This window comes from Protopterus annectens, chromosome 11.part0 (assembly GCF_019279795.1).
Source record: "Protopterus annectens isolate FY-2018-M chromosome 11.part0, PAN1.0, whole genome shotgun sequence".
NCBI lineage: Eukaryota > Metazoa > Chordata > Ceratodontiformes > Protopteridae > Protopterus > Protopterus annectens.
In genome coordinates, this window is record NC_056745.1 from 439,780,480 (window position 1) to 439,802,858 (window position 22,379).

General features: G+C 44.7%; 1 protein-coding gene across 3 annotated transcripts in view; it reads left to right on the forward strand.

The window, feature by feature from the left end:
- TRIM24 (tripartite motif containing 24) overlaps positions 1-22,379 on the forward strand; it is a 1,966,170-nt gene that overhangs the window by 1,222,083 nt on the left and 721,708 nt on the right. For all 3 annotated transcript variants that reach the window (XM_044087935.1, XM_044087936.1, XM_044087937.1), the window contains exon 9: positions 8,629-9,314. In XM_044087935.1, the coding sequence (XP_043943870.1) occupies positions 8,629-9,314 (686 nt within the window). The remainder of the gene's footprint in view (positions 1-8,628; positions 9,315-22,379) is intronic.

The following is a 22,379-nucleotide window of genomic DNA, read 5'->3' on the forward strand; positions in this document are numbered from 1 at the left end:
AGGCAAGGCTCAAATTCTAAACCTACCACCCTAGAAAACAAAAATGGGAAGAAACTGAGGGTAATGCTGCTCAATGCCAGAAGTCTAAATCTCAAAGTGCACGCACTCGAGGCCCTTCTCAGTATGGAGAACATCGATGTCTGTGCTGTAACTGAAACCTGGTTCAAGGCTCCTGAGAGCACCCCGCACTATTAGGTTTTACCTCATATCATGCCCGCCCCAAAACCCGGACCACACCACAAAAGGAGGGGGGTGTATCCATATTCATAAAGGATACCCACACCTCCAGGTTGGTGGCAACGCACGAAGCTTCGGAAACCATCCAGGTGCAACTAACCATAGGCAAAACTGCTCTACAAATTGTAGCATGCTACAGGCCACCCTCTCAAACTCAGGAACCCCACACAGCCTTCCTGAAGACACTGGAGGGTATAAATGTATCTCCAAACACCATCATATTGGGTGACTTCAACTACCCGAATATAGACTGGGAACATTACTCAAGCCCTAACTTTCTAGCCCAACTGTTCCTGGAGTTCATAAATTCAAATGCCATGGAACAGCTAGTCACTGTTCCCACGAGAGGAGAAAATATACTAGATCTCATTGTCACAAACATGGGGACAAAATGCTCCACACCGGAAGTATATCCCTCATTGGTGTGAGATCTGATCATAAACTAATCTCACTGGAAATCCACATCCCGCCCCCACCCCAAACAAAAAAGACCAAAGTGAAGAACTTCTCTAAAGCAAACTTCACACTACTCAAGACTGGTGTGGTATCCTTCAAGGCCCCTGAGCCAGTGGAAACCACAACCCAAGCTGCGGAAGCCCTTACAAATGCCTTCTATGAACACCTCCAGGACTGCATGGATCAGGCAATCCCAAATAAAACCAAGACTCTTTCCACAAAGGGCAAACGTCCAGTCTGGTGGACCCCAGCCATTAACAAACTTTACAATAAGAGGAGAAAGCTATTACATGATAGAACAAAATCCATAAAAGGGAAGTCACCCCTGATCATTATTAGTAAAAAATACGAGCACTCATAAAATCAACTAAGGCCAATTTTGAGAGAAAAATTGCCATGGATTCAAAGGACAATCATAAGGCCTTTTTCAGCTATGTTAGGAACCTGGGTGGAAACTCCCAGATATGCTCAGAATTAGTCCAAAATGATACAAAATCACTGAACCCACAGACATTGCCAACATACTGGCAGACAGGTTCAGTGCAAACTTCACCCTCTCCCCTAAAGGAGAGATAACTATCCCAGCCGAGTGTAGCCTCCCGGACATCTGAAATGCGCAGGTGAAAGCTGCTCTCTCTAAAGCTAAAAACACAGCATCAATGGGACCGGATGGTGTCCCCGGCTGTGTGCTACACGAGCTAAATGAGGAATTAAACCCGCACATAAGGCAGCTGTTTAATCTCAGCCTTACTACAGGATACGTGCCCAAGGAGTGTCGTACGGCAACTGTGGTCCCACTCCACAAAGGCGGCGCCTCTACAGACCCTGGTAATTACCGCCCCATAAGCTTAACAAGTCTAGTCTGCAAAGCTATGGAGAGGATCATAATGGAGCTCATAAACAAAGATATAGGGGACTTGCAGACATTGGACCCGACCCAGTTTGGCTTTGTCAAGGGAAGAGCATGCCTTTTGAACTTGGTCGACTTCTTCGAAACAGTCACCAAGGCCATTGATGAGGGAAAGGCAGTCCATACAGCCTACCTTGACCTTGCAAAGGCTTTGACACAATACCCCACTCGGGTATTGTAGAAAAACTTACCAGCTTAAATGTAAACCCATATGTCACAAGATGGGTTGCAAACTGGCTTAAGGACAGAACCCACAGGGTTAGAGTTGCTGGCGCTGTGTCAGACTCCAAGCCGGTCACAAGTGGTGTCCCACATGGCTCGGTCCTTGGCCCCCTATTGTTTGGCATCTACTTCTCAGAAGTACAGGCCAACATGGGAGGACTTTGGCTGACAAAGTTTGCAGACGACTGCAAACTGGGCGCCATAGTGGAAAGTGCATCGGACACGGATATCCTTCAGAAGGGACTCACGGAATCAGATAGCTGGTGCCAGAGCCATGGCCTGAAGTTAAACGCCAAAAAATGTATAGTCATACCCTTCGGGAAAAACAAGGTAACCCCAAGCTACCATATAGGTGGCAATCCACTAAGCACAGAAGAGGTTATCAGGGACCTGGGGACCCAGGTTGACAGTGGCCTTTCTTTTGACACTCACGTTGCTAAAGTGGTTAGAAAGACCTTCTACATTGCCCACCTGATCATGAAGCGATTCACATCCAGATCTAGTGAGGTCATTGTTCCCCTGTATTCTTCACTTATCAGACCAATGATCGAGTACAATGCCCCATTCGGGATGTATCTCACCCGACATCTGCAGCATTTGGAGAGACCCCAAAAGTTCCTCACCAAAAGGATAAAGGGACTCCAAAATCTGTCATATGCTGCCAGATTGAAGAAACTCCAGCTCTATTCAGTCGCATACCGTCTGCTCAGAGGTGACATGTGCCTGACATACAAGGCCATGTCCAACCTGGAATTAATGGACATGCTCCACCTCAAAAAATCCAAATCCACCAAAACCACTAGAGCAAGCGACTTAAACCTTAGCACGGATATAAATAGGACGTGCTGGAGGGATAGATTTATCACTCAGAGACTCCCTATGCTGTGGAATAAAATCCCGGTCCATGTGAGGCAGAGCTCTGTTCAAGAGAAATCTAGACCTGTGGATGGGAGATCGTAGGTTTACCCCGGGAATCATCTCTGTGTCACTGCTGGACAGAGGCACAACAAACTAATGGGCACAGTATTTTTTCATATAAGGGGTGGCGTGAGCTAGGCTTATAAATGCCTTAGGGCAGATAGCCTAGTATAAACCTATGAACCTAAGTGCTGGCTTATTTGTGTTTTCGGAAAAAACTATCAGTCTATGCCTTTCCTCCTCTGCCTCTTCTCTCCATAGTACTCCTAAAGATCAAAACAAGACAAACCAAGGACGATGTTGATTGCACCAGACTGGCCTCGCCAACACTGGTACCTTCTCTTGTGCAGTGTCTCACGGTTGGCCCCATGGCACCTGCCTCTGACACTACCCTGTTGTTCCAACAGGAGTATCAGATTCTGTACCCTCAGCTTCAAACCCTGAACCTAGCAGCCTGGCTAAATTACCTAATCTCTCCCTTACCATCTCTCAGCAAACCAGTGATGGATATCATTTTAGAGGCAAGGAGGCACCTAGTACTAGAAAATCTTATGTTGAAAAATGGAAAGATTCTTTGCCTGGAACCAGTCTCAAGGGCTGAGCATAGCAGTGCCCAACTTACCTCAGATTTTACAATAATTAACTGAGAAGCTTCACAAGGGACTTTTTTTCCTCAATCAAAATTCACGCCTCAGCTCACTATAATACAGAATCTCCCCTCTTCTCGCACCCACTGTTCAAGCAGTTCCTCGCTGGGGCCAAAAATTTAAGACCACCCAGAAGAGCCCCAACTTCAGCTTGGGACCTTAACTATGTATTGGAGAAACTCTCTTCCTCCTTTCGAGCCAGCTGCTAGTGCAGATTTAAAATTCCTTTCTTGGAAAACGGCATTTCTTTTAGCCATCACTTCAGCAAGAAGGGTATCTGAATTACAGGTCCTCATGGCAGTGGAGCCTTTCATCATCTTTCATGCAGACAGGGTGTCCCTCAGGACCAATCCCTCCTTCATGCCCGAGGTGGTATCCAGTGTGGCCCTTAATCAGTCCATTCATTTGCCAACCTTCTTTCCTAATCCGCAAAACAAAGGGGGACGGATACTGCACTCCTTAGATGTGCCCAGACAACCTTGATTCTACTTGGAGAGGACTAAACCTCAAAGGAAATCTAACCAACTGCTGGTGGCATTTGCTGCAGAGGCAGAGGGGAAGGCTATTTCAAAGCAAACCATTTCCAAATGGATAGGCCATTGTATTAATTTATGCTACAATCACCATGGAAAACCTATCCCTCAGGGGATCAGACCCCACTCAACCAGGGCTGCATCTGCCGCTACAGCCTTTCTCAGGGGCGTCCCTACCAGGGACATCCTAGAAGCTGCTACCTGGAGTTCTGTACATACTTTCACCAAGCATTACCATCTGCCAATTTTCTCTAAATCCAGAGCTGGTTTTGCCACTGCAGTCTTGCAGGGCCTTATAGCTGGTCCTAATGCTATCTAAAGTCCTCCTCCCATCCTTAGCTTTAGGAAGCTACCCTGTTGTGATGACTGCAACAGTGAAACACGAAGAACATAGTACAGTTGTGTACATTTACCATAATGTAGATGTTCGAGTGTATTCACTGTTGTAGTCCTGGTTACCCTCCCTCCAGCCCCCTTACTTCTGTTGGCTATACCTCTTCTCTCCTTTACTATGCTCAAAAGCTTTTTGGTGTATTTGCTTTTTTTGTTGGAGGTATAACCTTGTATATTTATAGATTTATTTGCTTCCCATTAGGGGGGCACCTGACATCTGGGGCAAGAAAAACTGAGATAATGACGTTGGCTGCATGTTTTAAAACCCTGACAACCTAACGTCACGGAAGAAGGGACAGCAACTGACGCAGGACCCAAGATCAGGCCGACTGAGGACTACTGCAAGCAGATAACCCAAATGTGATGACTGCAACTGTGAATACACACTAACATCTACATTTATGGTAAGGAAACACAACTGTACTTTTCTCCTATACCCAGGTTTCATAAGAATTGTTTTCATCCATAGCCACACCCAACAGTCCTCCGGTAAGTCTTCAGAGGAGGCAAGAGACAACAGAAGCCTAGGGGTTTACAGGCACCCTTACATCAAAGGCAGTCCTTTCCTGACAGAGCAAGGGAGTCTGTGACTACCCTGCAGATGTCTCGCTTTCCCCTTTTTCTCTTTGCCTTTCAAACACTCATAGGGTCTGGGAAGGCATCACCCAAGACACATGGATTCTTTCCATAATCAAAAAAGATACTTCGTGCTTTTGCACTCCACCCCCACCTTCATGGGCATCCCTCAACCACCCTGAGAGCAGCTGCCTCTCTTCCTTTGGCAACAGGGCTCCATTCAAAAGGTTCCTCAAGCCTCAAGAGGGAAAGCCTATTCAAGAATGCGCTTAGCGCCAGAAAGGATGGCCCCTGGAGACCAATCCTGAATTTATCCCATCTCAGCACCTTTTTAAAGGTTACTACCTTCAGAATGTTGGCACACAACGTTATTTCCTCTTACCCTTCCTCAAAGGTACATGGCATCTCTGTATATAAAAGATGCTTACCTTCACATCCCCATTCACCCCCTGGTCAGGAAATGCTTATGTTTTTCTGTGAGTTCTTGACTTTTTCAATTCTCTGCCTTGCTTTTTGGTCGTTCTACATCTCTGTTCATTTTCACAAAATGCCTGGCTCCAGTGATTGCACATTGCAGGCTTTTCAGTATCCAGATTTTACCAAACATGGATGACCTCCTCTTACAGGCCCCAACTTCTCACACTCTATTCCATAACCTGGAGGCCACCATTTCCCTCCTTGGAAAACTGGGATTCACCATCAGCAATAGGAAGTCTGTCCTCACCCCCTCACAGGACTCCATTTTCCGGGGTTGGTCCTTCTTTCAACCCCTTCTCACCTTGATTCACATCACGGCCAGGGAGTTCCTCAGAGTGCTGGGATTCATGGCTTCAACCATTCCCACGGTACCGATGGCAAAACTTCACATGAGGAAATTCCAGTGGTTCCTGTTGTCAGTGTGGACCCAGCATTCTCACCCACTAGAATTCAAAGTCCCCCTCATTCCTTGCCTGAAGAGAGAACTGTTCTGGTGAATCCAACGGATACAGCTAAATCCAGGATTACCCCTGCATCCTCTCACCCCAGTCCAAGAACTCTGCACAGAAGCACCAGATGTGAGTTGGGGAGCAGCCTTGGGTAAATTTTCATTTCTGGGAATTTGGTCTCCCTCACAAAAAAACAGAACACATCAACATCAGGGAAATGAGAGCATTGCTACTAGCTCTACAAGCATTTCACCCTCCTCTTTGCCCAGGCCCTTTACATTTGTTCACAGACAACATGACAGTCCTGTGGTTATGTGCACAAGCAGTGGGGGTCCAAATCCTATCTCCTTTGTAGCTTGGCTCTTCTGGTATAGGAATTTCTTGCCCAATACCAAATGACTAATCAGGCAGTGCACATTCCCTCCAACCACAGTCTCGTTGAAGACTCCCTGAGTATGTCCCTGACTCAGTCCCACAAATGGATGCTTCCTGGGAATGTGTTCCTAGACCTAGTCCATCAGTGGGGTATTCCTCAGAAAGATTAATTTGCCTACCCCCTGAACAGACAACTTGCAACATTTTTTGCCAGAGTCCCAAGCCCTCTGGTTTGGAAGGTAGGTACACGCTCCTTTTCTTGGAAGGAGATGCTTCTGTATGCATTCCCTGCCGTTCCTCTGATACCAAAGATCCTGTTCAAGATTTGACAGGACCAACCAAATATCTTGCTGGTGACTCTCAATTGGCCAAAACAGCACTGTTTCCCCCCTTCTCTTGCATTTAGCCAAGGACCATTACTACAAGTTGCCCCACAGAGTGGACCTACTCAAATGGAACAAAGGACCCCAGATACAGCCACACCTGTCAGTGCTACAGCTGACACTGTGGGTGATAGGATTCTAATCCCCTTCAGACACCTATTCTCAGAGGAAGTACTCAGATTTGCAGGAGGCTAGAAAATCCAGTACCAGAAAGTCTTGCATTTCCAAGTGGAAAAGATTTTCATGCTGGTGTCTCTCCTAGAACCAAAGATCTACTGGCACTGGGATCCCAGTGGTTCTGTCCTGTGTGAATAGCTGTCTGCTGGCTTGGCTTATTCTTCTGTCAAAGCACATGTCAACTATTTCTGCTTGTCTGCCTCCATCTCTCCCTCTAGCATCCAGATTTGAGGTGAAACAATTCCTTAAGGACGGCCTTCACATTAGGCCTCCCAGGAGGCCTATTCCTACTCCTCCTTGGGACCTTAATTTTGTTGAAAAATTGAAGCTGGCCCCTTTTGAGCCAGCATCTTCAGCCTCCCCAAACAGTGCTCTTGGAAAACGTACTAGTGGCCTTGACTTCCTCCAGACGGGTGTCAGAGCTCCAAGCCCTTATGGCAGTAACCCCTTTCTTGGCCTTTCGTAAGGACAGGGTATCCTTGAAAACAAATCCTTCTTTTATGCCAAAAGTGGCTAATGAATTATCCCTTAACCAGTCCAGTCAGTTGCCTACCTTCTTCCCTTCTCCCCAAAACCACAGTGAGAAGGTACTGCACACCTTAAATGTACATAGTTTTAGTTTCACCCAGGTAAAACCTAAGTTTTCTATCAGGAAATCTGATCAGCTGTTTGTGAACTTTCATCCCAGGGCTCTGGGTTTACCTGTTTCCAAGCAGACTGTTTCTTCTTGGATTTCAGCGACTATTTACCTTTGTTACACACACTATGGAAAGAGCCTCTCTTCACCCGTGAAGGCCTACTTTACCAGGCCTGTGGCTTCCTCGAAGGCATTCTTCAAGGGCTTAGATAACAGCACCATCCTTGAAGCAACCACCTAGTCTTTTATTCATACCTTTACCAAACATTACAAAATGGATGGCTTCTCTGGATCCAGAGCTGAATTTGCTAAAGCCATTTTACACATGGCTTCATTGAGAGAACCTCTGCTCCTTCCTTCCTTGAGCTTTGGCACTCTCCTTCAGGTTAAGAATACTGCAGCAAGTGAATAGAATGTAGCATCTTATCATAACCATAGAGGTCCTTCTCTTCACTGCTGCAGTATACTATCCTGTCCCCCTGGTCTACTGTTTTCTTGGATGTACTGACCTTTCATGTCCTTAGTCTGGCATTCCTCCTGGAGCATTCAGTTCTGAGGATCGTACGTGCGTACATCACTTTTATAGTTTACTTCCAACTGCAGCCTATGTGCAGTGTCCCACGTACTCTACAGTAGTATAAGACTTTTGTATACTGACTGACTTGGGGTCACCTTCAGGCAGGAGATCCCTCAGGTTAAGAATACTGCAGCAGTGAAGAGAAGGACATCTATGGTTATGGTAAGATTTTACACAACTATTCTACCTTACAAACTGTTTTTGTCTTGATTTCTGGAAATGCATAACTTACATTACCTCATTTTCTTAATATTTAAATGTGGCTGAACAATATTCTGAGTCAGCATATTCTGTTGGAACTAACCAACTGAATGGAAATTTTCAGAATTGTTTTTTTGATGAACACTGACAAATTAATTTTTCTTTGTGTATTTGTCTCTGTTGGTGGAGGTCCCCCCCCCCCTGACCACCACCACACTAAGTTAATCCTTGGTCACCAGATGTTGAGGAGTGTTACAAATTACTCTTTGTTGAAAATTCTATTCAGCCATTTACCCCAGCCAAATGGTATCTGACCCATCTGTCATTAACTTGATCCTGGTAAATGCTAAGGTCAGTAGCAGAATTCTTCAGTCAGGAGGAGAAAAGTATGCTAGATATGTCAGTGCAGTTTCAATTGTTTCCTCAGCTTTTTTTCTTCCTTCCTTTTTCTTGCATACAGGATCCCTAGTAATTGAAAACAAACCACCTGCGCCCTCAACCAACACAAAACAAGTAGAAGAACAGAATCCCCAGTCCCAGGCAAACATACCTACTGCAAACCAACTGTCTAGGTTCCCTACACAAATTAGCTTGGCACAGCTTCGAATCCAGCACATGCAGCAGCAAGCTATGGCTCAAAGGCGGCAGCAGCAGCAGCAACCTCCTCCTCCTCCCCCTCCTCCTCCTCCCCCTCCTCCTCAGCAGATGCACCAACAACAGCAACCACAACAGCAAAGCCACCATCAAATGCAGCATCCGATGCAGCAGCAAACCAACCAGCATGTTATGCAGCAGCACCAGCTCAATCAACATGCAATGCAGCAACAGTCTAGCCAGCATTTAATGCAGCAGCAACAAACCAATCAGCTTCCAATGCAGCAACAGCAGAACCACCATCATATTCAAATGCAGCAGCAAAACCAACACCAAATGCAGCAAAACCACCAGCTTCCAGTTCAGCAACACCATCAGCAGCAGCTACAGCAACAACAACATTTACAGCAGCACCAGCAGCAGTTACAGCTGCAGCAGCAACAGCAGTTACAGCACCTGCAGCAGCAACAGAGACTGGGACATTCAGTACAACATGTAAGGGTTCAGGGTTCAACACAAGGTCAGCAGACTGCAGCTTCTCCATCTAATCAGGTAAGGGCACACAGTAATTCTGTTTCTTAGCAGTAGTGTGTTAATATTTTGTTTGTTTCATTAAAATTCTTTTAGTCTTGCTTAATTGTATTAACATTTTACATATGGCAGTTAGTGTACACTGCATATGTTCCTTTGCGTCCACTCTGCTCATTTCTATTCCACTTCTGCATTCTTCAGTACTTTAAAGTGACATAGTCCTAAACAAGAATTTCCTTAACAGGTAGAGCATGGAGTTTAAGGAAGTCTCTCACTCTGTATAGCCACATCCTTCTGGGCCAAGACTTCCCCAGTGAAGAAAAGGAAATAACACTTTGTTTGCAGTCAGATCAGATTTTTGTTGGAGTGCTGCAGGGCTCAGCATGAGCTTCTGTTTTTTTCTTGCTTTGTTAGTAACATATTTATTATTTGTCTTTGTTGACCGAGAAAAGTCCAACTGGGTATAACCCATTTTTAGCAGAGACCCAGGGAGAAAAGCTCCACATTTAAGTTACACATGATGTACATTTATAATTGCAGGGTAAAAACATCTATACATGAGGTTATTTACATGATTTTTAAATATTTTAAGTATTTCTTACATGAACATAGCATTTTAACACAAAAAAGAGAAATTGACATAAATTGACTAATTATTGAATAGTAAAATAACATGCAGTAACAAGTAATGTATTTATAGTGCAATGGCTGCAGGGAGAAGATCAAACTAGGGTGTTTTTGAGTATAGTAATATTTTACTGATAGACAAGTTTTAATGGATCTTAAAAATTGATTTTAAGCCAGGTATGAAAGGAGGAATTATGGACGTCTGCAGGAAGATAAATGAGCAGAAAAAGAAGTTATAGTTACTGGTGGAGTGTGTGAGAGTAGGAAAAGTAAGAATTTAGGAAATTAGTGTATTATGAGAAGGAAAAGTGAGGTACACAAAGATTGGGAGGTGTGAAGTATCTACAAGAGTTGCAGGAAAGTAATCTGAGTAAAGCTAGCCAGGTGAGCATGAAGAACAGCCGTTTGAAACTGTTTTAAGTTTTCATTTTTAACTGTGTAGGGATTTTGATTCATAATGCGAGTATGGAGTCTCCAGCAGTGTTGAGTGTCTTATTAATGCATAGTAAAAGTTTATTGGTAGAGCAAATTTCTCTAATGGGTACATTAGAGTTGTTTTGTAATGCTGGCCATTTGTCTGGAGAGTACAGTAGGATGTGGGCAATGATTAGTTGTATGTCACCTGGTTTGTGAGTTTAAGCCAGTTTGTTATAATGTAAGGCAGTGGTGTGTTTTATAAAGTTGGCTGGTTGCAAATGTAGCTATTTTTGTAGCAGCAGCAGGAGGCTAGTTTAGTTTTATATGTAGTGTTAATATTTGCAAGAAAAGGGGAAGCATATAAGAGAAGAAGGTAAGAGGTATGTTGCTGCTAAGGTAATCCTTGATCTGTCAGGTAGTGCTTGGCTGTATAGAGGGGGCCGCGTTTTTAGTGAGTTTTTTTCTTTCTTTTTTATTTCATTGTTTAGTGAGTTTTCTTGATGGAATGAAGTATATAGTGGTCAAATGTGAGGTTATCACCTATTATGACTCTGAGTAGTTTAGTCTGGCTTATGTTGGTGAAGTTGAGGGAGGGAGTAGTAGTGGTGTTGTGGTTGGGCTTGAAACAGTGCTGGGTGTTAGAGGAGGTTGTGTTTGGTTATTGGAGAGGAGGTTGTGTTTGGTTATGTGTCTCGTATGCTGGGAGTGAATACATTTCATGAGGATTTTAGAGAGGGGGTGATAGGACAGCAGTAGGTCTTTAGTTTAACTCTGTTGAGGTTACTCCCTTTGTGAAGGGGTATATTAATGTTTTTTTTTTCCAAATGGATGGGACATAGTTTTCAGTTATTAACTAGTAGATCAGAATGGAGACAGGGAAGACTAGTGCTTCTGCACCTGTTTTGAGGACCTCAGTGGAAAGGTTATCAGCAGCTGAGGTTGTTTCTTTTAATTTGGCTAGTAATTTTTTATGGTTGATGGTAGGACAGGCTGAAAAACTGATTGTGTGTTGCTTTCAAGAATAAATGGAAGTTGGAAGAGTGAAATGAGGTGGTCCATTGATTAGTGATAGAACGTACTGGATAAAATGAGTGTTGAACTGAGTGGCAATGACCTCTCTGAAGTAGTACAGAGTATAGTGGTATGGACTGGTTGTAATAGTTTGAGAGGACCAGTAAAGCTTGGGATTGTTTTGGTGCTTTTTTGGGAGATTACCGTATTATGATTTCTTGTCAGATTTAACAAGGCTCGTGGTACAGTTTCTGAGATATCTAAAATGTTGGTAGGCATGTTGTGTTTTATTTGTATACCATTTTTTCCATGCTTTAGCTCTTTGCAGCATGAGCTGTTTGGTCTTTCTTGTCAGCCATGGTACTCTGTTAGTTTTTACCCTTCTTGTCCTAACTGGTGCTAAATAATTTTGTATTTTTGGGAAAGTGCAATTCAAGTAAGTAACTGCTTCATCTAGGGACATTACTCTTAATACATTCCAGTTGTGGTGGGACATCTTTATCAAATTTTGTTAAACTGCATGCTTGTTTATAGATTATTTGTTTAGGTGAACCATGTTATTGTCTGATTACGTAGGATGGGTGGTGGTCACTTATAGTACCTGGTAAGCAACTGAAGGATTTTGCATTATGGCATTGGTTTGTCAGTATCCAGTTTAGTGTGGACTATCTGTTAGTCCTTTTGATTCTGGTGGTGGAGCTTATTAGTTGGGTAAAGCCAAATAGGTGAACAGAGTCCTTGGGGTTGCTGCTGTTAATGGATTGCCAGTATATATTTAGGTTATGCTGCGATGTTCGTGTTTCACTGTTGCCGTCATCACTGTAGGGATGTTCATCGTGCATACAGCTGCAGTCATCACACTTGGGTTATCCTGCCGTCAGGCGGGTTCTCGGTCGGCCGAATTCCAAAGTCTAGGTCCGGCGTCGGTTGTCGTCGCTTCTTCCCTGACGTCAGTGCGGCAGGGCTATAAAAGAGGCAGCCGACACCATTTTCTTCAGTCTTTCTTGCCGCGCGGTGCCCAAAGCAGAAGCAGTTCGCAAGTGCCGGTCGGCCAGCTCCTGAGATTTACGAAAAGTATTTCAGCCGAAGTCTTCTTTAAAGCTAAGTACCCCGTTTGGGGAAACTTTTCTTGCCTCAGACCGATGTCAGACAAAGTTAATAATTGATTTCTTGTGGGAAGCAAATACTGCATAAGGATTTTCACATTACTGTATACCTTGCTTAGGGCCAGACCGCAACGTCTCGGCCTGCCGTTTTTGTGCTGGGTTTAACAAGCGCACTATTAAGCGCCGGGCGGAGTTCGCCCTTCATTATTTTGGCAAAAAATTTAATTATATCATGTCGTTGGATATACTGACGCCAATTTCAGGTAAAAAGCGCAAGGATAAGGACAGTCATCCGAGGCCTGCACCGAGTACTGAGAGCACGCTAAGGCCGACTACCGGTTCTCAGCGAGGCGCCTACGCAGCCCCTGACTACCGATGAAACTATTTTACCAGTGACTTCAGTACCCGAGGTCGCAGCTTCCTCTTTCTCCATTCCCACTGCAGATACCGACGCCACTCTTGGCGGAGAAACGGAAAATTTAGCGAGGCCTGCCATTTCTGAAGGCGTTTTCAGGCCTACCACCTTCTCTATTAAATCGTTCTCTAAATCTAAAGCTCCAATGAGAATTAAAAAGCAGGGTCCTCAGACCCCCTCTCAAGGCCCCATGCCTAAAAAACAGATGCTTAAAATGGCTGAGGATTTGATTGCACTCATCAGGGGTTCTCAACCCCCCTCAGACAAAAGACCCAGTTTGGAGGAAGACTTCCCTTCCTCAGACCAGGCTTCTATTACCTCAGACCTTTGAGGACCAGGATTACGCCTATTCCCCATTTGAAGACTCTGATGCTGAGGAGTCTATTCCCTCGGTCTCCCCCCCCCCCCAAGGACTACTCTTTTGGGGAAATCCTTCATACATTGAGAGAGCACTTCCACTGGGAAGGCCAAGATTACTCAGATTCCAAGAAAAGGCTCCGGGAATTTCTGCTACTTCCCCAGCATAGGCCCCTGGCTATTCCTCCTGTCTTAGATATTTTGGATGATGTGTACGCAGAAGCCAGTCTTAATCCAGACTTTTTACCTCCTGACCCTGTTAAACCAGACAAATATTACCGGGTTCCTGATTCTCACCAGTTCCTTTATAAAAGCCCTTCTGCTGACCCAGAAACTATTTCTCAGGGTCCCAAGGGGGTTAAAGCCTCTACTGCTAAAAACCCTTTACCTTCAGAGAGAGATTCCAGAGCATTAGAAAGGTGGGGGAAAAAGGTGTATACATCAGCCACTTTAACCATGAGGGCATTAAACTGTCAATTTCATATGTTAAAGTACCAGCAGTTCTTGCTATCTCAGCTGAAAAGCAAAATGACACAAACAGAACAACCAGATTTGAAAGAGTTGCAGGATTAGTTGCATGGAGCAGAACAAGTGGGGAAACGTACCTTACAGTGTGGTTTTGATGCTTTAGAGGCCTCATGTAGAGCTGCTGTCACGGGGTCTGTCATACGTAGACACGCTTGGCTCAAAGAGCAAACCTTACCAGATCATGTCAAAGCAAAGTTATTAGATGCACCACTACAAAAAGATGTATTGTTCGGTGTTAAAACGGAGGAGGTACTAAAGAAAATGGAGGAAAAAGCGAAATCTATGCAAACAGTTAAAGATGTCTTGCAGGTGCAGCCTCCACGCCTCAGCAGAAACTGGCCTTCAAAAAATTGGTCCTTTCCAGCCACGGACAGACCCCAAAGGGGTAGATACAGACGCCCAAGGGGTAGAGGACAACCTCAAGGATCTTACAGAGCTAGGCAGTGGCAAGCACCAGCCCCAAGAGGTGGAAAAGATAGACCACAGTCATTTAGAAAACAGACGCAATGACTTTCCCCTATGCCTGCCAAACAAAGCAATAATGGCAGCACCTTTGGGCAGAAAACTGGCCTTATTTTCAAAAAACTGGCACATTGTTACAAAGGATAAATGGATTCTGGATATTATAGACAGAGGCTACAGGTTCCACTTTCACACCCTTCCAAAAATGAGAGGCATGCCAAACCTGCCACAAAATCAATGAGCAGAGGCACAAAAACAAATTTCTGCTCTCATGGATATGAAAGCAATTCAAGAGATACCTGCAAAAGAACAAGGTCAAGGTTTTTATTCAAGACTATTTCTGGTACCAAGGAAGGACAAAGATTGGAGACCCATCTTAGACCTATCTGTTCTAAACACAAATCTAGAGGTACCAAAATTCAAGATGCTCACATTACAGCAGCTTCTTCCCATGCTGGGCAAGGAGTCTTGGCTGGTAACGTTGGACCTCAAGGAGGCATACCTGCATGTCCCTATCAGACAAGATTGCAGAAGATACCTCAGATTTCTTGCAGGTTTAACCCATTATCAATTCTCTGCATTGCCCTTTGGCTTATCTACTGCGCCCAGAGTGTTTACGAAATGCCTGGCATCAGTAATTGCTTTCTGCAGACAACGAGGAATACAAATCTACCCATATCTGGACGACTGCCTGATCCAAGCGGACAGCAAGGACATTCTATTGCAGCATCTGGTGTTTGTAATAAAACTGTTAAACTGCCTGGGGTATACAGTGAACAAAAATAAATCAAAACTAATACCCTCTCAACAGATAATTTTCCTGGGTGCCAGCTTAAATACAATGGCCCAGATGGCTTACCTCATGCCAGACAAACAAGGGCAACTGTCTCAGTACTTCAACAAAATGGCAACTTTAACCAGGCTAACTGCAAGGAAAATCCTGCAGGCTCTGGGGTTCATGGCATCTTGCATCCTACTAATACCATTTGCAAAGCTGCATATGAGGAAACTACAATGGTACCTAAAAACTTATGGTCTCAACACAGCCACGGCTTGGAAACAATTTTACCACTCATTCCATGCCTTCAAAAGGAATTTTTGTGGTGGGCTCAAGCATGCCAAAGAAACACGGGTCTTCCTTTCTGTATACCACAAGCAAGTCAAATCATCACAACAGACGCCTCAGACTACGCCTGGGGGAGCACACATGGCAGATCAGTGCATCCAGGGAAAATGGTCCCAAAAACAGATGCACCTACACATCAACCAAAAGGAGATGCTAGTTGTGCAAAATGCTCTTATGACCTTCAAGGACCTACTGCATCCAGGCCAGCTATTAATAAGGACAGACAACACCACAGTCATGTGGTACATAAACAGGGAGGGACGCATTCATACCCCCTGTGCAGGCAAGCTATGACCCTGTGGAACACAGCATTGGAATTACAAGTTCAACTGCAGGCACAATTCCTGCCAGGGAAGGAAAACACACTGGCAGACAACTTAAGCAGAAATATGACAGACCCACACGAATGGAAGTTGCATCCTCAAGTCTTCTCAAAGATTACTCTAGCATGGGGACAGCCAGACATAGATCTATTTGCTACCCACAGAAATTACCAGTTGGAAAAATTCTGCTCAAGGACCTATCATCCACAGGCCTGGAAAGTGGATGCACTCTTTCAATTGGACAGCATTGACAGTCTATGCCTTCCCTCCTCTACCTCTACTGATCAAAGTCCTATTAAAAACCAGAGCAGAGAGGCCACAAATGATTCTCATTGCTCCAGACTGGCCACGACAGCACTGGTATCCTCTCCTAAAGAGCCTGTCACACTCACCACCATGGATCCTACCTCAAGTTCCTCTTCTGTTGTCCCAGCACAACTACAAGACCCTTCACAGCCAGCTCAGAACTCTAAATCTAGCTGCATGGAAAATACCTTAATTTGCAAACAGACTCTCCTCTCCAAAGAGGTACAGGATGTCAGGGAAGGAGCGACGACAACCGACGCCGGACGTAGACTTTGGAATTCAGCCGACTGAGGACCCGCCTGACGGCAGGATAACCCAAGTGTGATGACTGCAGCTGTATGTGCACTTGAACATCTACATTTATGGTAGGTACAAAACTGTACTTTCTTCCTGCCGGCAGGCAGTCCTCTGTCGGCCAGAATCCCAAAGTCCGGGTCCGGCGTCGGCTGTTCAGTCATGCTCCCTGACGTCAGAGCACTAGGAGTACAAAGCTGCCAGCCGACGCCATGTTCTCCAGTCTTTCTTGCCGTGCGGTGAAAGCAGTTCGCAAGTGCTGGTCAGCTGACTCCTGATATTTTTTCGTGCTTCAGTCTGAAGACTTAGTTCTTCTCAAAGCTAAGTACCCCGTTGGGGAAACTTTTTTCTTGCTCCAGTCCGATGTCAGAAAAAGTTAATTGCATTTCTTGTGGGAAGCAAATTACCTCATAAGGATTTCCATTCTTACTGTATTCCTTGTTTAGGCCCTGACCACGACGTTGCTAGTTGTTGGTTTTGTGCTAGATTTAACCAACGTACGATTAAGCGAAGGTACGATTTTGCTTTTCATTACTTTGGTAGGCGATTTAATTATAAAATGTCGTCTGACACGCTTCCGACTACCGAAGTTCACAAACGACGCAAGGATAAGAACAGGCCTCCGAGGTCCAAATCAGACAACGTTTTACAAGCAGAGCCAGCTACAGGTTCGGCTGTCGTCAGTGAGGCGCTTTCACAGCCCTTGACGTCGGCCATTTCAGAACCGATTGCCGAAATGGACTCCCACGAGGAGCCAACTAGGCCTTTGAGCACTCCTGCTGCAGGACCTTCGGACAATGCTCCTTCGGATCGGTCCAGAGCCGCTGTGCAGGTACCGGCTTCCGAGGGAGTTTTCAGGCCTACACAGCTTCTGATAAAGGCAAAGACAAGGGCAAAGACTCCTAAATCGAAGACACCAGCCCAGGCCTCTTCTGATCCGGGACCCAAATCTCAAACAGCTACTTAAAATGGCGGAGGACCCCTATGATTAGGGGTTCACATCCCCCTCCAGACAAAAGGCCAAGGCAGGAATTGGATTATGAATCTTCTGATCAAGCATCTATTTCTTCAGTGTCTTCCTCTGAACAGGAATATTCTTTCCCTCCTTATGAGGATTCTGATGCTGAGGAATCCATTCCATCAGCTTCTCCCCCTGAGGATTTTTCTTTTGGGGAAACTTTACATGACATGAGGGAACATTTTCACTGGGAAGGACAGGAGTACTCGGAATCTAAGAGAAGGCTTAGGGATTTCCTTCTTCCCCAGCATAGACCCCTGGCTGTTACTCCTATTCTGGATATTGTGGATGATGCCTTTTCTGAGGTTAATTTAACTCCTGACTCCTTTCCTCCAGCCCCTGCTAAGCCCGACAGATATTACAGGGTCCCTGACTCCCACCAGTTCCTTTACAAAAATCCTACTGCTGATCCAGAAACCATTTCTCAGGGTCCTAAGGGGGTTAAGGCCGCTTCTGCTAAAAACCCTATTCCGACAGATAAGGATTCCAGAGCTTTGTAGAGATGGGGCAAATAAGTGTACACTTCTGCTACTTTATCTATTAGGGCTTTAAATTGTCAATTTCATATGCTAAAATATCAGCAATTTCTACTGTCTGTTATGAAACAAAAGCTGGGTACCATTACTGCATGTGCAGATGATAAGGAATTACACAATTTGATGCATGCCACTGAACAAGTGGGGAAGCATGGTTTACATTGTGGTTTTGATGCCTTGGAGGCTTCTTGCAGGGCGGCTGCCTCTGGCACAATCATTAGAAGGCATGCTTGGTTAAAGGAACAAACCTTACCTGATCAAGTGAAAGCAAAGTTACTGGATGCACCTGTTCAGCATAATGTTTTGTTTGGGTCTAAGGCTGAAGAGGTGGTAAAGAAAATGGAGGATAAGGCAAAATCCATGCAAACGGTTAAGGATTTCTTACAAGTTCAGCCCCCAAGATTTAGCAGAAATTGGCCAACTAAAAATTGGTCCTTTCCCAGCTCGGACAGGCCTCAGAGGGGTAGATATAGGTGCTCCAGAGGGAGGGTCCAAGCACAGACTTCTTACAGACCTAGACAGTGGAGTGCTTCCACCCCCAGGGGTGGAGAGGACAGACCTCAATCTTATAGAAAACAGGCTCAATGACTTCCCCTGCTTGGCTCCAGGAACTTCTCTCCTGGAAGCCCCTCTAGGAGGAAAACTCTCTTTTTCAACAAAATTGGACTTGCATAACCCAAGACAAGTGGGTTCTGGATGTAGTTTCAAGAGGTTACAAATTCCACTTTCATACCTTGCCAAGACTAAATGGATGGCCAGACCTTCCAAAACACCAATGGTCACAGGCATTAAACCAGGTGGGATCCCTCATAGCTATGAGGGCCATAGAACTGGTTCCACAATCAGAGACGGGCCAAGGTTTTTACTCAAGGCTCTTTCTTGTTCCCAGAAAGTAAAATTCATGGGGACCCATCCTGGATCTGTCAGTCTTAAACACTTTCCTGGACATACCAAAGTTCAAGATGTTTACTCTGCAGCAGCTCCTGCCAATGTTGAGCAAAAATGCATGGATGGTGACATTGGATTTAAAGGAGGCTTACCTACACATCCCAATCAGACAGAAGTGCAGAAAATACCTCAGATTCAAGGCCGGATCGAAACATTACCAATTGTCTGCGCTGCCCTTTGGCTTGTCTACTGCACCCAGGGTCTTCACCAAGTGCCTGGCACCAGTAGTAGCTTATTGCAGAGTCAAGGGAATTCAAATTTACCCTTATCTGGACGACTGCCTTATTCAAGCAGACAGCAAGGATGTCTTACTCCAGCATCTGGAATTTGTTCAAATTCTTCTCAAGTACCTGGGATTCACTGTGAACATAAAAAGGTCAAATTTGACAACCACACAACAGATAACTTTTCTGGGTGTTCTTCTAAACACAACAACCCAAATGGCATTCCTGACATTCGAAAAACAACTGCAGCTGTCTTCAACTTTCAAAACCTTGGCGTCAGTAACTCTGCTAACTGCAAGGAAATTCCTGCAGGCTTTGGGTTACATGGCCTCCTGCATCCTTCTCATACCAAATGCAAGACTACATATGAGAAAAATACAATGGTACCTAAAAAGTGTATGGTCCCAGCATTGCCACAGTCTAGACACACAGATTGCTGTCTTGCCTTGTCTACAAAAGGAATTCCATTGGTGGACCATGGCATGTCTTCACAACAAAGGGAAAGCCTTCAGTCTTCCTCCAGCTAAGTGTTAACCACGGACGCCTCGGATTACGCATGGGGAGCCCACTTGCAGGGAAAAGGTCTGCAAGGTTTTTGGACAGAGGATCAGAAGCACCTACATATCAATTTAAAAGAGATGTTAGCTGTACAGAATGCCCTCTTGGCTTTCAGGGATCTTCTGCACCCAGGACAACTACTGATTCGGACAGACAACACCACAGTTATGTGGTACATAAACAAGCAAGGGGGTTCACACTCCTACCCCCTTTGCAGACTAGCCATGACTCTTTGGAACACAGCTCAAGCTTGCAAAGTGGATCTACAAGCTCAGTTTCTGCCAGGGAAACAAAATATTCTGGCAGACTGCCTGAGCAGGAACCTGTCGGGCCCACACGAGTGGATGCTAGACACTCAAATATTCAAGATGATTACAGAAGCCTGGGGCTGCCCGGACATAGATCTGTTTGCATCCCCCCTCAACCACCAGTTACAGATTTTTTGCACAAGGACATTTCACAAACTAGCATGGAAAGTGGATGCACTATCATTCAGTTGGAGAAACCTCTCTGGGTATGCCTTTCCGCCACTACCTCTTCTTCCACGGGTGTTATTAAAGATCAAGCAGGACAAGCCCAAGATGATGATTTTACTGGCCCCACATTGGCCTCGTTGATTTTGGTACTCAACACATGAATCTATCCCATGAGCCACCTTGGATTTTACCTCAGATTCCAAATCTTTTGTCCCAACACCAGGGCCAGGTTCTGCACTCTCATGTCAAAACTCTCAGCCTGGCAGCCTGGTGAATTCGGGGTCTATGATTAATCCTTCTCTTCCCAAACAGGTCAGAAGTCATGGATGTCATCTTAGAAGCCAGACGGCCTAGCACTAGAAAATCTTATGCAGGTAAATGGAAGAGATTTTGCACCTGGATGCATGCTCAGCATTCGGATCCCCTCATTCCTAATATCCCACTGATTTTGCTTTACCTGACAGACATGCTACATAAGGGTTTATCCTTCTCCTCCATAAAAATACATGCCTCAGCTATTTCCGCACATTACAATACAGATCCTCCAATCTTTTCCCATCCACTTCTGAAACAATATCTCAGAGGAGCAAAGAATGTAAGGCCCCCTAGGACACCACCCATACCTGCCTGGGACCTCAACTATGTTCTGGAAAAACTCACTCTTCCTCCTTTTGAGCCTGCTGCCACATCTGATCTTAAGTACTTATCATGGAAGACAGCTATTCTGCTGGCTTTGACTTCAGCCAGGAGAGTCTCAGAGTTACAAGCACTCATGGCTGTGGAACCTTGTATTATTTTTCACCAAGATAGGGTGTCTTACTAATCCTACTTTCATGCCTGAAGTGGTTTCCAAAGTGGCTTTAAATGAAACTATTCACCTGCCAACATTTTTCACTAATCCACAAAATAAGGGGGGAAGGATCTTGCATTCCTTGGATGTACACAGACAACTTCGTTTTTACCTGGACAGAACCAAGGATATCAGGAAAACACAGCAACTGTTTGTTTCTTATGCAACAAATTCCCAAGGCAAAGCTATTTCAAAACAGACCATTTCTAAATGGATTGCTCATGGAATCAGATTTTGTTGCTGTCATCATGGAAAGTAAATCCAAGGAAAAATTAGGACTCACTCTACCAGAGCTGCTGCTACTTCAGCTGCCTTTCTCAGGGGAGTACCTACCAAAGATATTTTGGAAGCTGCAACTTGGAGTTCAGTGCATACTTTCTCTAAGCAGTACAATCTCCCTCTTTACTCTAAGTCTAGGGCAGGCTTTGCTTCTGCAGTCTTGCAGGGCCTTCTAGCCGCCCCTTCTACTCTATAACCACCACCCTTTATCTCAGCTTTGGGATTCAACCCTACAGTGATGACTGCAACAGTGAAACACGATGAACATATTACAGTTGCGTACACTTACCATAAATGTAGATGTTCGAGTGTCTTCACTGTTGCAGTCTGGGTTTCCCTCCCTCCTGACCCCTCTTATGTTTTCATTACTGTGGTTTCCTACTTCACCCTTCTTCTGAGGTGTATTTGCTTCAGGGTATGGGGTTTGTTGTACGTTTCTTTTTTGTTTTACTATTATCCTTCATTTTTGGGCACCTGACATCTGGGGCAAGAAAAACTGGAGAACATGGCGTCGGCTGGCAGCTTTGTATTCCTAGCTCTGACGTCAGGGAGCATGACTGAACAGCCAACGCCAGACCCAGATTTTGGGATTCTGGCCGACCGAGGACTGCCTGCCGGCAGGAAGAACCCTACAGTGATGACTGCAACAGTGAAGACACTCGAACATCTATATTTATGGTAAGTGTACACAACTGTACTTTATCAAGTCTTTCCACCTTTTTCTGTTTTAATGGCATGTTTACAGACCCTTTATGTAATGATTTTGGTAGTATGCCTGCCAGTGTTTTATCCAGCACTAACACCAGGTCCTTAAAGGGTCTCATTTGGATAAAATGTGTTGAAAGAAACCTTAAACCTCAGCTTATAACAGTAAAGTGAACAGGCATAATGCAAACGTTTAAGCAACAGTGTTCTCTTCCAAAAGCAGACACTGCATATTAAGCCTAGCAACAGCAAGCCATAAACTAACTTTAAGAGAACTTATGCATATTAAAAAAGTGCCTTTTAACTCATGCTTCATGAAAAAAAATTTTTAAGAGACCTTTTATAGTGCTTCCCTATTGGCTTAATCCAAGATATGGTACCTAATAAGAAAAAGTTTTGGCCAGAATATTCCAAATGATTCTGATGTAAAGACGAGGGATCTACTCGGCAGGTAGGGCACCAGCAGATGTTCTTCATATTGATCTTTACTGATCTGTTCTGCAGTAGCCTAAGCTATGTT